Source organism: Podarcis erhardii (genome assembly GCF_964252035.2).
Source record: "Podarcis erhardii genome assembly, chromosome: 8".
In the NCBI taxonomy this organism is placed as follows: Eukaryota; Metazoa; Chordata; class Lepidosauria; order Squamata; family Lacertidae; genus Podarcis; species Podarcis erhardii.
The window spans coordinates 74,258,904-74,276,594 of NC_138499.1; the positions used below are offsets into that span (position 1 = coordinate 74,258,904).

Consider the following 17,691-nt stretch of genomic DNA (forward strand, 5'->3'; position numbering starts at 1 on the left):
TGGTTCATGGGGTCACGAAGAGTCAGACACGACTAAACAACATATCACTTGATGGGTGTGAGGTGGAAGGCAAGTGAGGGATAGGGCTAACCTGCCAAGAAAACCCTTCCCCGTTTGTGACATATGTATCATGTATCTATGATGTATGCATGATGCTTCACCAAAGGTGTTTATGGGGAAAAGGTAAACTTATAAAAGAGGGAGCATCCCCTTGTTTGGGGTTTCTTCCTGCTTCTCCTATGTGATGGGTGGAAGTTCTGTTGCAACAATCTTTTGAATAAAGATCAGGCCTACAGGCTGCTGTTTTGCTCCTATATTCCTGGCTGGTGTCTTTGTTTGACAATCCAAGTGAGCCCAAGGATTTTCCTATAACATCCCCCCAGAAAGAAAGAAAGAAAGAAAGAAAGAAAGAAAGAAAGAAAGAAAGAAAGAAAGAAAGACTCACCCATGCTTTTTGCCAGGCTACGAGAAAGGTACCTTTTTATTTGAAACACCTTATGGAAGTTGTTGGGTTCGCTGCCTTCAGAACATCCCACACATATTATAAGATGATCTGAATAAAGGTTAGAAAAAGTGACATTTCCCTCCAGCAGCACAGCAATGTCTCCCCTGTGAAATGTTAAAATAAAACAATACATTTGGGGGGACAGATTCCTCAGGGCTCCAGACCCTTAGAAGTGGGCCAAGCAACCTGGCCCTAGCTGCACTACTGGGGACAAGAGATTATATTAGCCCAAGTCGTTTGACATTTCAAAATACTCATTTTTCAAAAACATTTTGCCCTGCAGTACAGGAGACGGCTGTTCATCAAACAAAAGTTCAGAGCTGCCATGGATACATGTAAGTAGTTCCACACTTTTTTTTAATGTATGCTGATTAATTTATGGATTAAATCAAATAAATGTTGCAGCCCTGTAAATTATAAATAACATACCAAACAACAAAAATCACCAGTCTGTAGACCTTGGAATGGTAAGGGCAGCAAATGTTAAAAGTCATCTCTCTGCAAATTTCTGTAAGATGGAGAGGCAGTGTATCTAATCGAGTCAGCCCTGCCAAAAGCCAAAGATTGGCATGAAATAATATCCTTCTAAACTATAATAGCCAACTGTTTTTAATTTGACACACATCCCCACCGAAACAAAATTCCAGAGCATGTAATAGCTATCTAACTGCAGTTTTAGACCTGCAATTCCATACGTTACATTTTTCTTTCTCTCTTTCTTTTATCTTAAATCCTTCCTGCTAAAAAAAAACAAAAGGGGGAAAAAAACAACCTCTTTTGTAGGGGATTTTAATGGTATTGAAAAATGTACTTCCAAGAAACTTCCAACCACAACAGTTACTATAATTAGGAAAAGGACAAATCAAGTGTGAAATTAATTACAGACTTGTTTTGAATTGACTTGTTTTGGTAGCAGTATCTCAGAGGTAGGGGAACTTTTTCAGCTAAGGGACCATGTTTCTAAATGGAGAACCATTGTGGGTGTGGCCAGATACACCCTATCTCCTATCCAGGTAAGTAAGAGGTGTTATCATAGTTTGAGGACACATTTCAGACAGGTGAAATGAAAACACGGTGTGGTCTGGAGGGCACAACCTGGGTAGAGTCCCGACGGCTTGATAGAGAGGTCAAATGTTCCTTCCCCCTATTGCAGGCACATCCAACTCCCAAGAGACTGTGATCTACTCGCATTATAAAAATACTGGCTGTGATCTACCCATTGTTATTGACAGGCAAAGTTGTTGAGCTTTTATTAGGGGTGGCAAAGTTATTTGGGGAGAGGGGGGAATCACTGAGCATCACACAATCTACCATGATCTACAACAGACGTCCAGTGATCTAGCAGTAGATCATGATCTACCTGTTGGACATCCCTGCCCTATTGTATCCTCTTCATTGGCTCCCAGTACGTTTCCGAGGACAATTCAAAGTGTTGCTGCTGACCTTTAAAGCCCTAAACGGCCGCGGCCCAGTTTACCTGAAGGAGCATCTCCACCTCCAGCGTTCAGCCCAGACACTGAGGTCCAGCTCCGAGGGCCTTCTCGCAGTTCCCTCATTGCGAGAAGTGAGGTTACAGGGAAGCAGGCAGAGGGCCTTTTCGGTAGTGGCGCCCACCCTGTGGAACACCCTGCTATCAGATGTCAAAGAAATAAACAACTATCTGACTTTTAGAAAACATCTGAAGGCAGCCCTGTTTAGGGAAGTTTTTAAAGTTTGATGTCTTATCATGGTTTTAATAGTCTATTGAGAGCCACCCAGAGTGGCTGGGGAAACCCAGCCAGATGGGTGGGGTACAAAGAATAAGCCATTATTATTATTATTATTATTATTATTATTATTATTATTATTATTTCTCCAACCAACCTCTTTGCAAATAAACCAGCTTCACTAGAACCACCCATGCTCAAATATATGCTCCATCTTTAGTTATTATTGAATTATACCTCTTCAGACAGAGGCTTCCCCAGATTCTGGAACCTGGCATCATCAAGGTTCCAAGAACTGTGGAAGAATTCATTTCCTCACAAAGGTGCCACTGCCTCAGACAGCCATGGTGCCACAGGGACGGGGGGGGGGGAGGGGAAGAATCCAAAGTGTGGAAGGGTCATGGTTCAGAAGTCAAATACCTGCTTGGCATGCAGAAGATGCCTGGCTAGGGATATCACCTGTCTGAAAATCCATAGAGCCACTATTAGTCAATGTAAAGGTAAAGGAACCCTGGACGGTTAAGTCCAGTCAAAGGCGACAATGGGGTTGTGGCGCTCATCTCGCTTTCAGGCCGAGGGAGTCGGCGTTTGTCCACAGACAGCTTTCCTGGTCACATGGCCAGCATGACTAAACCGCTTCTGGTGCAATCTCTGACATGCTTTAATTAACTTCTGGAATGTTACATGCTACAAAGATTCTGATGAATTTATGAGAAGTTAAAGGATATATAAATATGCAGTCCATAAGGAAACGTAGGACCCATACTGAGGATGACGGAAGTCTTAACATATGGGGGGGGGGACATTTTATAAGTTACATTTTCTTTGTATTTGATGCAATCTGTTTTTTCTTTTGTTCTGTTTGTGGTGAAGAGACTTAATAGGTAAAATAATAAAGATTAAAATGTGTAATAATAATAATAATAATAATAATAATAATAATAATAATAATAATAATAGGCCTGTAAGGCCAAGTTTGCTAAGAATCTGACCCAGGGAGCCAGAAAGATTCTTCACCCTTGCTTCAGCTGAACCACCAGAAGTCCCTGCTGCTGTTGTTCTCTGTATGTGTGTGTTTTGACAAGGAGGGAACCACGACAGGCTGCAAATTGGGCAGGTTGAGGACCCTGTGAGATTGCCCCTTTCTTTTCTGACAAGGGATGCGGGGCGGGAATCTAAACCTTAGCATGGCAAGCTGCCATCCAAAGCCAATGCTATCCCTGCTCCTGATTAGTTTAAATTCCTTGAAAATATGTTTGCAACCAAATTGCTGGCGCAATTTTAACAGTAGCTGCACGAACGGCAACCCGTCTAATATAGAAATGAAGACGATCAGCATCTATCTCGATAAAGCAGAAAACATAAGCGGAATGCATAGATCTTCACTTGTGGCTCCTCGGGGGATATCTTAACTGCTGGGCACTGCCAAAGTGGGTCATTTTTCTTGAGATTTACCTTGCATAAAAAAGACTGGAGTCACTTCCTGCGTTTTCAGCCCATATTACTCAATTTCTACTCACAGCACATAATGTTCGCTTGTCAAGAAAAATCATCACCAAGCAGTTCCAAGTATGTTTATAAGATTCTTTTATGGGCTGCCACTAATGGATGGATGTCATCAAGACAAACCATTTTGGCATAAATTCCCTTCCCCCAAACCCCTCTCTATTTGTGCTGTGCAATGGTTTTTGCGGAGGTTTACACGAGACGTTTCTATTTTACGAGACATAAAGAAATTTACATATATAGTGGGCTTTTCTCTCTCTTCACCCCGCCCTCCAAAAGTGCCACATCATTAAGGGAAATTGCAACAGTCTATGCCCATTAGTTTAAAATGGTGTGTTTGTCCTTAACAAAAGCTGGTTCTGCACAATATTGCATTATATTGAGGTTTATGGGCTGATTATTTCAGAGATAGAAGGGATTTTTCTTGTTGTTTTAGTAAACTCTAAATTTTCTTTTTCTCATGATTTTTCACTGACCTTAATGGGCAAGTGAGTATTGCTTTGGAACAAAACCATACACATTTTTTTTTAAAAAAAACAGAGTTAAATTTTAGGGGAATGCAACATGCTGATTTGACCTAATATATGATTTTGAGCCCTGCCATCATATTATTTGAGTAGCCAATGCCCTGAATTTTAAAAGCTGACTTCATTCCAACTTTGAAATTTGACCTCCTGCCTCCTGGTGTTTCATCTTCACTGTAGGGATCCTAAAGGACATTAGTACTGAAGGCATACTTTCTGACAGGTAAACTTGCTCTGTAAGCCTGAAATAAGCCTCATAAAATGCAATCTGATAAATCAGAGGAGCTCTTTCCACAGTTTGTATGCTTGGCAAATCAGTCACAATTGTTGTTGTTGTTTAGTCGTTTAGTCGTGTCTGACTCTTCGTGACCTCATAGACCAGAGCACGCCAGGCACTCCTTTCTTCCACTGCCTCCCACAGTTTGATCAGACTCATGCTGGTAGCTTCGAGAACACTGTCCAACCATCTCGTCCTCTGTCGTCCCCTTCTCCTTGTGCCCCCCATCTTTCCCAACATCAGGGTCTTTTCCAAGGAGTCTTCTCTTCTCATAAGGTGGCCAAAGTATTGGAGCCTCAGCTTCAGGATCTGTCCTTCCAGTGAGCACTCAGGGCTGATTTCCTTAAGAATGGATAGATTTGATCTTCTTGCAGTCCATGGGACTCTCAAGAGTCTCCTCCAGCACCAAAATTCAAAAGCATCAATTCTTCGGCGATCAGCCTTCTTTATGGTCCAGCTCTCACTTCCATACATCACTACTGGGAAAACCATAGCTTTAACTATACGGACCTTTGTCGGCAAGGTGATGTCTCTGCTTTTTAAGATGCTGTCTAGGTTTTCTCCCAAGAAGCAGGCGTCTTTTAATTTCATGGCTGCTGTCACCATCTGCAGTGATCATAACATTGCGAATCCCAGTGCTTTTCCCCCTTTAAAAATGTTTAGGGGTACTCCCATTTTGACTCAAGAAAACCACCATTTTATAGTTCAAATTGGGAAAAATAAATACAGTAAATGGACAAAAGTAAAAAGACTCACAAAATGTTTAGGGGTATGCGGCCCCCTGTGGCCCCCCAGAAAAAAAGCACTGGCTAAACCTGAGCTGGACAGACTCTTGCTCAACCTGAATATTCCTAACCTGTACCTCACTCCTAAGAGACAACACCATTCCTTCTTTTAGCTGATTTGCATTGTAAGAATACTTCTGTTGCTTGAAAACCTTGAAGCCAGTAACCTATTGCAGAAAAGTTGCATCTGTTATAAAAAGGGGGGGAAAGTTTAGTTCATTATAGTCACAGCTGCCAATTCATGTGATGAGAGGTGCAATATGTCCCTGATTGAAAACAGTGGCACTGTATAGTGCCACTGTTTTCAATCAGGGACATATTGCACCTCTCATCACATGAATTGGCAGCTGTGACTATAATGAACTAAACTTTTCCCCCCTTTTTATAAGGAATGGTGTTGTGATCAGCCTTCTTTATGGTCCAGCTCTCACTTCCATACATCACTACTGGGAAAACCATAGCTTTAACTATACAGACCTTTGTTGGCAAGGTGATGTTTCTGCTTTTTAAAGTGCTGCCTAGGTTCCTCCTTAGTTCAGTCCTTCTGCCTCTCCGGACTTTTTCTAGAACTCGGATGGGGAACCTGTGGTTCTTGAGATGTTGTTGGCCCCCAACAGCTTTCACCAGCCCCCCACAGCTTGGCCAATGATCTGGGATGAGGGGAACAGGCAATGGCAAGCAAAGGGGAATGGCACAGTTAAATGAATGGTTGTTAGAGCTAGGTTCCCATGCGATCTGTGACAAACAGGCACCCGAGACAGAAGCAATTCCACAGTATAGGTTCTGTATGTGCCAAAGGGTAGCAATGGAATCACAGAATGGCAGAGTTTGAAGGGGCCACAAATGCCATCTAGTCCAAACCCCTGCAAGGTAAGAATCTTTCACCCAACGTGGGGCTCTGACCCATGACCCTGAGATTAAGGGGTCTCATGCTGTACTAGCTGAGGTATCTGTATGATTCTGATTGATATTCCAGCTTGATTGTAATACCGTATTGGCCTGAATGTAAGCCTCACTTTTTTTTCTCAGATTCCAACCATGAAAAGTTAAACTGTGGCTTATATTTGTGACTTTACGGTATGCAGCCAGAAGCGCAGGGCAAACAGCACCAGGAGCGAGGCAAAGCAGTGCCCGCTCCATGCATAGTCCCCCATCCTCTCCCCCAAGGCTGGGAAGGGAGAGAGTGAGGAAGGGGAAAGGTTGCATACCCCAGTATGCAGCCAGGAGCTGAAAGGAATGGAGCGCTTATATTCTCTCTCTCTCTCTCTCTCTCTCTCTCTCTCTCTCTCTCTCTCTCACACACACACACACACACACACACATATATATATATATATATATATGCTTTCGTAGATTTTCACGGGTACAGGAATGCAGGTTTTGGTGTCCTCGGGTGTCTTCCCGTGTAAAAGTTGGGGTGTCTAGGCGACGTTTCGACGAGGTCTCACTCGTCATCTTCAGGCTGGTGCTTTCGGCTTCTTGTTACTGAGATCCTGCTCTGTTCCAGTAACAAGAAGCCGAAAGCACCAGCCTGAAGATGACGAGTGAGACCTCGTCGAAACGTCGCCTAGACACCCCAACTTTTACACGGGAAGACACCCGAGGACACCAAAACCTGCATATATATATATATATATATATAATTTTATTTTCTCTCCCCCCATCCTCCAGTTTTAAAGGTATGGCTTATATTCAGGTATGGCTTATATTCAGGCCAATACGGTAATGTGAGAATACTGGCCAAATGAGTAAGCTCCAACTTTCCTTTAAAAAGGTAATAAAAAATCCAAAGGTTTCAATGTGTCCAAAGAACAATAGAATTCATCTCAGAAAAGATGCTCCATTGTCGTGCCTCTAATGCACTCCAAGATATTGGAGATTCCATAGGATAACAGAAGCTTGCAGTAGTATGGGAAAAGTCAAGGTCACAGTCTCTCGCGGAATCATGCTATACCAAATATGGGTGTTTGGCATTTTGCTTTCTCATTTGCAAACTTTCACCTTATACTCAGGTCAGGCTGTTCAAGTGTGGCGCTTTTCTCTCAGATTCAATAAACACATTCCAATTCACGACCCCATGGACCCTGGGCTCGAAAGGAACGCCAAATAAGTTTCACCACGAGCTCATTTTCACAGACTGCTATGGAAATTGCATCCTTTGTAGAATTACATAGGCAGCTCTTATCGTTCTGATAAACAGCAATTGGTCTTGGGAATTCAAGCAGGACGGTTCCCTTTGAAGTTTGGACTCTTAAGCAGAACCAATAGATGCATTTCAAAGCAAAACTGTGCTTCTTTCCATAGACAGTTCCCCCTTTTTATGGGTTGCTATGGCTGCTTTAGTCTTGTTTGAAAGATTCTTCAAAAAAACCTGTATTTTTACCTTCCTAATCCCAGTGAAACTGGGTTGTTGTTGTTGTTTTAAAAAATCCAATGGTATGAAAAAATAGATTGATTAATATCATTCTTACATTTCTATTTAAATTAAATTTTTGGGACAAAGTACTTATTTTGAGTATTCAGCTTGAACTCTTTCAAAGTTTCTGATTGTTCGCATAAGCAATACAAGCCAGGGTTTGCGTATTTATTTATTTAAAACCAATTCATTTATCACTTAAATGCAATACTCTACAAGTGGTTCACAAGCATACAATCATAGCTGTCAACTTTCAGATTTGAAAATAAGGGAGCAGCAGCCTCACCTATCCCGGGGACAGTCTACGTGATATCTAACAATCCAGGATAGCAGCTGGAAGCAGCGGGAAATAGCACTGGAATAAGGGAACTTCCCACAAAAAAAGAGAAGGTTGACAGCTATGCATACAATATAAAAAGTAAAAATCAGTTAAAACTATACAACTGTGGTCCATGGACCACAAGTCATAAATCAGTTTCATTCAGGTAGTCCGCTGGTATGTCTATGTGTTTGGGGTTGAAGACAGGAGAAGCATTAAATAGTAATATCAATTTTTAATTGCATTCTTATTGTTTCTTTTTATATTGTATATTACTGTATTACAATAAAATAAAATGCAATATTTGCAAAAAAAAAGAAGAAATAAAAATTTCAAATGCCAATATTACAGAATCTAGCACAGCACAGACGGAAAAATAATTTCAGTGGTCTGCTAAGGTCCTCAACCATTTTTTTTGGGGGGGGGGTGTTTCAGGACCATGGACCTAAATTAAGCATATTTTAAGTATCAAACTTGAATAGGTGAATGCCTCTATTTTTCCCATAGCAACAACTGCATTTCCCTGCCTTGCCACCATTTTGCATTGTCCAAAATGTCCTAGATCTAGGAAAGGTCTGCCACGAAACACATCAGTACAAAACAGAACAGAAAGGGGTGGCACTGTGTTCTAAACCACTGATCAGAAGGTTGGTGGTTAGAATCCCCGCAATGGAGTGAGCTCCCGGTTAACAACAACAACAACAACAACAACAACAACAACAACAACAACAACAACAACAACAACAATTTATTATTTATACCCCGCCCATTTGGCTGAGTTTCCCCAGCCACTCTGGGCGGCTCCCAATCAAGTGTTAAAAACAGTACAGTGTTAAATATTAAAAACTTCCCTGAACAGGGCTGCCTTCAGATGTCTTTTAAAGAGAAGATAGCTGCTTATTTCCTTCACATCTGAAGGGAGGGTGTTCCACAGGGTGGGCGCCACTACCGAGAAGGCCCTCTGTCTGGTTCCCTGTAACCTCACTTCTCACAATGAGGGAACCGGCAGAAGGCCCTCGGAGCTGGATCTCAGTGTCCAGGCTGAACGATGGGGGTGGAGACGCTCCTTCAGGTATACAGGACCGAGGCCGTTTAGGGCTTTAAATGTCAGCACCAACACTTTGAATTGTGCTCGGAAACGTACTGGGAGCCAATGCAGATCTCTCAGAACCAGTGTTATGTGGTCCCGGTGGCCACTCCCAGTCACCAGTCTAGCTTCCGCATTCTGGATTAATTGCAGTTTCCGGGTCACCTTCAAAGGTAGCCCCACGTAGAGCGCGTTGCAGTAGTCCAAGCGGGAGATAACTAGAGTATGCACCACTCTGGCGAGACAGTCCGTGGGCAGGTAGGGTCTTAGCCTGCGTACCAGGTAGAGCTGGTAGACAGCTGCCCTGGACACAGAATTAACCTGCGCCTCCATGGACAGCTGTGAGTCCAAAATGACTCCCAGGCTGCGCACCTGGTCCTTCGGTTGCTCTGTTCCAGCTCCTGCCAACCTAGCAGTTGGAAAGCACACCAGCACAAATAGATAAATAGGTAGAACTGTGGCAGGAAGGTAAATGGTGTTTCCTTGTGCTCTGGCTTCCATCATGGTGTCCTGTTGCACCAGAAGTGGTTTAGCCATGCTGGCCACATAACCCGGAAAGCTGTCTGCAGACAAACGCCGGCTCCCTTGGCCTGAAGTGAAATGAGCACCGTACCCCATGGTCAAATTCAGCTGTACTTAACCATCCAGGGGTCTTTTAACTTTACCTTTTACCTAAACCTAGCTTCATTCTGAGGAATTGGGGGGGGGGGGTACATGTTCAGAATGGCAGCTGCTACATAAAAACAAAACAAATGATAAAAACCATATTTGGAGCAAATTATGCAATGGGGCCTTATTTTTTTAACAGTGCATGAAAAAAAAGAATAATTTCTGACATTGTCTCAGAAAAATGTCACCTGGGAAACTTCAGATATTAGGTACTGAGCTTTCTTACATTCTGACGGGGTTTTTTTCTTTCTTTCAATGGAGGCAAGTTTACACAGGTCATTGAAAGATATGCACATACTGGTGAACTGGGCCTGTGTAGATCTGCATACACAAAAGACCGATGCAAGTGTCCTTCTTGACCAGAGGTGTGGAGGTCAAACAAGATTTCACACAATAAATTTGGAAGGTGTCCAATTAAATAAATGCAATATGCTCTATTTTGTCCTTAGCCTTAATCCTATCTGATCCTTGAGGCTGACACACCAGCTTTTGTAGAGAGAGAAGATCGGCTGCTTTGGCTTAAAGCTGAGTTACAGTATATTTATGAAGCACAACAGGCAGTCAATTCAATTACATTACCTAGTGAATGAATAATCATAATATCAAGCTTTCCAGTTAAGTGTCCTATTCTATGTGGGTATGGTGGCACAAATCTACTGGTTCCTTTCTTTCCCCTGTTGTGAAACTGAACATTTCATTTGTATGGCCAAATATAAATTCTTCTATCATGGGTCAAAGTGTTTGTCTCAAATCCACAAAGACAAAGAAAAGTTTATTAGATTATTAGATTAAAATTTATTAGCAGCTTCTTCTTCTTCTTCTTCACAAAGTTTGCTCATTTCTTCCTGATTCTTGTGTGCTGTCTCTCAAGTACAAATCTCATACAGTTGTGAATTTATTTACTTATTAATAGCAATAACAAAGAATTAAGTTCTCTACGTAGTATGCAGAAGAAGAAATATCCCAATCATAAAGTATGAACGCAAACACAAAACCAGAACAATTGAAATGGCATCAAAATAAGAACAGCATATTGTTCCTGAAAAGTCTGAGCAGCAATTTCTAATCAATATTGTCAAATTGATTAATTAAGTGAACACCCGCTGGATGTCTGAAGTATCTTTGTTGGTTTTCAGTGGCTCAGTTACAAACCAGTGAGCCTTCTAGGCAATACCGCACTCACAATAGCATCAACAGGTTGACAGAAATAGCACCACTGATGGTTCCCTGTATCACACAAAACACAGTTGTGTGTGACTGGCAACAAGTAGAATAGCCGGGGGGCGGGGGTTGTGGCGAGAGTAATGCAATCCACAGGGGACACTTTTACTCTTCATGTTATCTTTCAAAGGAAATATATGTGGAAGCGAGTCTTTATTTCTCCTCCTTGTGACAGCTTGGACGGATAGGGGAATTGCAGTCAGAATGTCTGCTATATCACTCAGCAAAATAATGTTATACACACACGCTTGGAGGATAACAAGAAGTCACACCGCAGTTCTAAGCAAATGCAGCATTTGAAATCTCTTGACAACTGAGATCTCCTTAGCTCTACAAGGCTGATAATGGAGCAAGTAGTGTTCATGTTTCTGGGAAAGGAGGGTTAAAGCTCACTACTGCTCCTCATGTCATGCTTATCAATTTTGAGACAGAGAGACAGCATATGGTTAAAAGCTTGAGCAATTGCCCTGAATCATGGACATTAAGTGGTGGGCTCCGCAGTGCTTGCGATCTTCCCAAGGATTATTGAAGGAGCACATATTGAAGTAAAGTGTGGAAGACATGCTCTGGCAGAGGACTATGCCATTATATTTCTTCCTCACTTGGCTGGAAAATGTATTGGACCGGAACAAAAAGACCTTGACGTATGATCAAGGAAAGTAAGAGTCACTGACCATTAACAATTGCTGCTCCAGGGGTGTTTCCTACCTTTTAGCAACAGCAATAAAACTGACCTTAGAAAAATGAATGGAAGAGCTGAACTTAGAGAATACCAGGACTATGGATGCCATTATAAAAGATTGCCCACATTTCTCCACATCTCACACTTTCAGCTTCAGATATGCCATTTCTTTAATTTAGGGAATCTGCTTTTAACGCTTTTCCCTGTATCAAATAGATCTCCCTCCTTGGCAGTTTTACAGGAAAGCAGGATTGCTTCCTCTGTCTACAAAGAAGAAATTATCACAGGCAGCTGTATCGGTAGCAATATTTCACAATATATCATTGCAGAATACTTGAATAAAAGTGCTGTTTAACTCTTTATGGGAAGGGTTGCTTTAGTTTTGCAAAAGGATATGGAATAGCCACAGCTGAGATCCCAGTCGAGGGCAGAAGGTCAGGATCCTGATTTTTTTTATACTAGGTCTAGCCAGTCTAGAAGCATTATACTTACTGATACCCATAGAACATAATAGGACATGGGTCACACTGTGGTCTAAACCAGTGTTTCCCAACCTTGGGCCTCCAGCTGTTTTCAGACTACAATTCCCATCATCCCTGACCACTGGTCTTGCTAGCTAAGGTTGATGGGAGTTGTAGTCCAAAAACAGCTGGAGGCCCAAGGTTGGGAAACACTGGTCTAAACCACTGAGCCTCTTGGGCTTGCTGACCAGAAGGTTGGCAGTTTGAATCCCTGTGATGGAGTGAGCTCCCATTGCTCTGTCCCAGCTTCTGCCAACCTCACAGTTCAAAAGCATGCCAGTGCAAGTAGATAAATAGGTACCACTGCAGCGGGAAGGTAAATGGCGTTTCTGTGCACTCTGTTTTCCATCATGGTGTTCCATTGAGCCAGAGGTGGCTTAGTCATGCTGGCCACATGACCCAGAAAGCTGTCTGTGGACAAACACCAGCTCCCTCAGCCTGAAAGTGAGATGAGTGCCACAACCTCATAGTCACATTTGACTGGACTTAACCATCCAGGGGTCCTTTACCTTTACCTTTTTAACTAAGAACTAATACTGAGCACTTTTACTCACTTCTGCATCTGAAGATGTTCAGGAGCTATTGTGTCAATAATCACTGCTGGCGCCACCAACAGTTCATCCTCCTCCCTGAGCTCAGCAGCAGCGACACCGGCAGAGGAAAGAGGGATTTCCTGGGATCAAATCAGAAGCTGGGATAGCTTTCATAATTCCACGGTTGTGCCTGGAAAATAGGGACACTTGCAGGGTATGTGATTAACCTCTGCTTCATTTGAACACGTCTCTGCAGTTTATAGGGATGCAGGTGGTGCTGTGGATTAAACCACAGAGCCTAGGACTTGCTGATCAGAAGGTTGGCAGTTTGAATCCCTGCAATAGGGTGAGTTCCCATTGCGCGGTCCCTGCTCCTGCGAACCTAGCAGTTCGAATGCACGTCAAAGTGCAAGTAGATAAATAGGTACCACTCTGGCGGGAAGATAAACGGCTTTCTGTGCGCTGCTCTGGTTCACCAGAAGCGGCTTAGTCATGCTGGCCACTTGACCTGGAAGCTGTACGCCAGCTCCCTCAGCCAATAAAGCGAGATGAACACCACAACCCCAGAGTCGGTCACAACTGGACCTAATGGTCAGGGGTCCCTTTACCTTTACCTTTAGTTTATGCCAAATGGGATTTCTCCTCCAGGAGCAAGCACCAGACAGTTGAAGTATTCTCTGTTTAACAATCTGAGGCATTCTTGGCACTCCCTCCTCTCCATCTGGATTTGAGCCTGAAAGACCAAGGAAAAATGTGGGTGCATGAAGGGCAAGTGGCAAGCAAGCACATTTTGTGACACTGCACAACATCCCTGCTGGTTGTTGGGATGTCCGCTAAGATACCAGCCTTTAGGGTTGCTATACATCCAGAATTTCCCAGACATAGCCAGGAGTTGGTCATCAGAAATAGTCTCCAGGTGGAAATTGCTGAAATGTATGGGGAAATCTGGACATACGGCAACCCATGTCGGAAGTGTAGATTTTGGCGAATTTCATTAAAAATAGGTCAAAAATTTCATATATTTTTTTTATTTTATTTTTTGAGAATTTGCAGAAGAAGCTCAATAACTATGCCGGGGAAAAAAAGTTCAACAACTTTTGTGTCTGGATTTTCACTTTTTGAAATATGGGAACCCTATCAACCTGACTTTCCAATTTCCTTGGTTTGTGGAAATTAAACCTCCAGTTGTTGTGGTTTTTCTTTTAAAACACTGAACACACAAATGCACACACCACAGAAAGCAGTGGCGCTTAAAACTTTTATTTATTCATTTATTGAATTCATATACTGCCCTATACCTGCAGGTCTCAGGGAGGTTCACAGAATAAAATCAAATATAAAAGCACAAAATACATAAGCAAAATAAAAACAACAACCCAATAACAACCCCCCCAAAAAAACCAAAACAAAAACAACCACATGTAATTTGTGTGTTTCGCATAGTCTGGCCAAAAGACCATCTTATTTAGGTGCTCAACATTAACATTTGCAAAAAATAATAATTAAAAAAATCACCCCCTAAAAGTGGTTGTTTTCAGTTGTGGATCAAGCCTGCTATGCAAAGTTTCTGCCCTCTTGTCCTCATTTTCTCCTTTTATCTTTATCTTGGTTCATTAGCCATGGAAGTGTGACATCCAGAAATTCATTACCAGCAAATAGATGTCTATCTGTGTGTTTGCTGGAAATGATATCTCAGGGAAAAGATCAGCACAGCTTCCCCAGCATATGCAATTACACTTGATAATTAGCTGTAGGCATTTGCATTCCACGTGAAACTAGTTAGCTCTTTTGTTCAAAGGTTAACACTCTAAATGACGTGTCCCAAACACACTTAACAATGCATTTAATTTAGATTAAACAGATTAATATGAGCTAAATAAATGTTAGCTTTTTTTTTTTAGGGAGCGGGTGGCACTGTGATCTAAACCACTGGGCCTCTTGGGTTTGTCGATCAGAAGGTTGGTGGTTCGAATCCCTGTGATGGGGTGAGCTCCCGTTGCTGTGTCCCAGCTCCTGCCAACCTAGTAGTTTGAAAGCACTCCAGTGCAAGTAGATAAATAGGTACCGCTGTGGTGGGAAGGTAAACGGCATTTCCGTGCACTCTGGCACTTATCACAGTCCTCCGTGCACCAGAAGCAGTTTAGTCATGCTGGCCACATGACCTGGAAAGCTGTCTGGACAAATGCCAGCTCCCTCGGTCTGAAGTGAGATGAGTGCTGCACCCCAAAGTCGCCTTTGACTGGATTTAACTGTCCAGGGGTCCTTTACCTTTTTTTAGCTTATTTTGAAGAACGTAGTCATTAAGTCTTAAGTGTGATGTCACACTCTGAAAGGAAACAGTGCAGCCAGTGGGATGAATGAGTTCAATTCCCGCTTTAAGGCATGGACTTGTGTCTGGAAAGAACCAGGCAATAGGCAGGTGTGTATAAGCCCTCAGTCATTAAACTTGTGGAAGAGAAGCAGACATAGCTCTCATGCAGAGGCATTCCATATCCTAGAGGTTTTCAACTTTTGGGGGTCCACAGCTCCCTTGACCAACTACATTCATTTTGGGGCACCCCTGTAGGGCTCGGGAACCCAGTTATGTCACCCCTTGCTTGCAGAGCTGGCAACCTCTCACCCCTTTTCAAACACCCTCCCTTGTGGAGCATTCCCTCAGCCTCCTCTCCCCTCCCTTCTCCTTGGGCATCCTCTGGGCAGCTGCTGCTGTTGCCCCTGATTTCTGAGCTGCCCCTCTGCCACAAAGAGAGGTGCCTCCTCACACTGCCCCATGGGGGCCTGGAACTTGTCCGTCCATTCCCAACAGCAAGAGCTGGCGAACTGGCTGGTTGGGCTCCCCCACCTGCTTGCTTGCTTACTTTGAGGCCTCCTCAGCTCCTGGCAACCAGTACCCTGTGACCATCCCCAGAGGCACCATTTGCCTGCAGAGCTTGTAGCCAGGACTGCTGAAACAAACAGCTGTGCAAGCCACTGGGAGGCAGAGATGAGAGAGGGCATCAGAGGAGGGAGGGAAGGAAAGAGGGACAGATGCCAGTGTTGCCTGTGGCACCTGGCTACCATTCAAGGCACCCTGGATTTAGGAAACTGGATAGGGATTAAACCCTTCTCTCCACCTGTAATATATTGGCCAGAATTGCCACAGCACACTGGTTGAAAACCATTGCCATATATGGTACTGCCTTATCTGGAATTCAGATTGAATTCAGCTGGCTTAATGTCCAGGATCAGTCCTGAATGTTCACTGGAAGGACAGATCCTGAAGCTGAGGCTCCAATATTTTGGCCACCTCATGAGAAGAGAAGACTCCCTGGAAAAGACCCTGATGTTGGGAAAGATGGAGGGCACAAGGAGAAGGGGACGGCAGAGGACGAGATGGTTGGACAGTGTTCTCGAAGCTACAAACATGAGTTTGATCAAGCTGCGGGAGGCAGTGGAAGACAGGGGTGCCTGGCGTGCTCTGGTCCATGGGGTCACGAAGAGTCAGACACGACTAAACGACTAAACAAATGTCCAGGATTGCTCTATATTTTAAGGGGGGCGAGATGTCAAAAATCCTTTCAAATAAATAAATCTTTATCTTTTATCTTTTTCTTTAAAAAAAAAAAAAAAAAAAGATAGTGGCTTGTAAGTTCCACACAATCGTAAATGCATCCCAGCAATGAACACCAGCTCATTACATTCTTTTTGTTCTACACTATTAGTTTATATGCTATTTGAAATGCATGGCCAAATTAAATGCCACTGAAATTTTATGTAAGAGGGGGAATCTTTTATGAATAATGGCATAAAGAATATTATCACTCAATCTGGAATTTTAGACTCCCATTTCCCATTTTAAAGCTGAAAAACTGCACCTGCGATAAAAAACAAACAAACTTTTTAGTACACACAAGAGCTCAAATGGTTGCTGGATTGCAGCAACGAATGGATACAATGGTCTAGAAGCATTCCATTTGATGGGTCTCAAATGCCGTACAAATAAGGAGCACCCTCTGTTAACATGAAAAGTATTCCATTACTGGGCCCAATGACTTGTTGAAAAGATTTCAGAAGCTCCAGGAATGGCTGTAACAAACAGATCGTTTTTAGGTCTGACTTCGTAATTGAAGAGAGTTTTGCTGAGAAATAAAGTTGGCTTGCAGCAAGGTCAGAACATAGCAAAGCTCAAAGAGGGCCTGATTCATGAATACTGGACGAAATGAAAACCAGATAGGAATTCTGTGTAACAGGACATGGAGAAGTTAATCACAGAAGAGATGTCCAGAATTTTGGGCAGAAAAACCTGAACATGGGAGATGAATTCTTTAGCTCAAGCTTTTGGGGGTTCTAGAAATTATTATTATTATTTATTGAATTAATATACTGCCCTATACCCAGGGGTCTCAGGCTGGTTCACAAAATAAAATCAAGATATAAAACCACAAAATACCTAATAAAGATAAAAACAACAACCCAATAGCCCCCCCCCCCAATACATTTTAAAAGGGCATGGGCTACAAATCAGATCAACCAAAGGCCTGGTTAAAGAGGAACGTTTTTGCCTGGCACCTAAAGGTGTATAATGAAGGCACTGAGCAAAAGTCCCTGGGGAGAGCATTCTACAGATGGGGAGCCATTGCAGAGAAGGCCCTTTCTCGTGTTACCACCCTCCAGACCTCTCAAGGAGGGGGCACACAAAGGAGGGCCTCAGAAGATGATCTCAGGGTCCGGGTAGGTTCATATGGAAAGAGATGGTCCTTGGGGTATTGCAGTCATCCTGAGCCCTTTAAGGCTTTATAGGTCAAAACTAGCACTTTGAATTGGGCCCGGAAACTAATTGGTAGCCAGTGCAGTCAGACCAGGATTGGTGTAATATGCTCAAACCATCTTGCTCCGGTGAGCAACCTGCCTGCTGAATTCTGCACCAAAAATGGTTTGTCAATAAGTTTAAGTCAAGACAC

At 42.9% G+C, this 17,691-nt stretch overlaps 1 protein-coding gene across 3 annotated transcripts in view; it reads right to left on the reverse strand.

The window, feature by feature from the left end:
- Window positions 1-1,005: 1,005 nt before the first annotated feature.
- The window catches only part of LOC309348095 (uncharacterized protein), a 110,736-nt gene continuing 94,050 nt past the window's right edge, over window positions 1,006-17,691 (reverse strand). For 2 of the 3 annotated variants that reach the window (XR_014159138.1, XR_014159139.1), the window contains 2 exons: window positions 13,366-13,484; window positions 12,331-12,891 (listed from right to left, as the gene is read on the reverse strand). Coding sequence is in view for 1 of the 3 variants with exons in the window: in XM_081873189.1 (XP_081729315.1) it covers window positions 1,047-1,052; window positions 2,632-2,674; window positions 12,773-12,891; window positions 13,366-13,484 (287 nt within the window). In the remaining 2 variants the exon portion in view is untranslated. Of the gene's footprint in view, window positions 1,053-2,631; window positions 2,675-12,330; window positions 12,892-13,365; window positions 13,485-17,691 lie in introns of those variants that run through there. The other variant, XM_081873189.1, reaches the window with a different exon arrangement.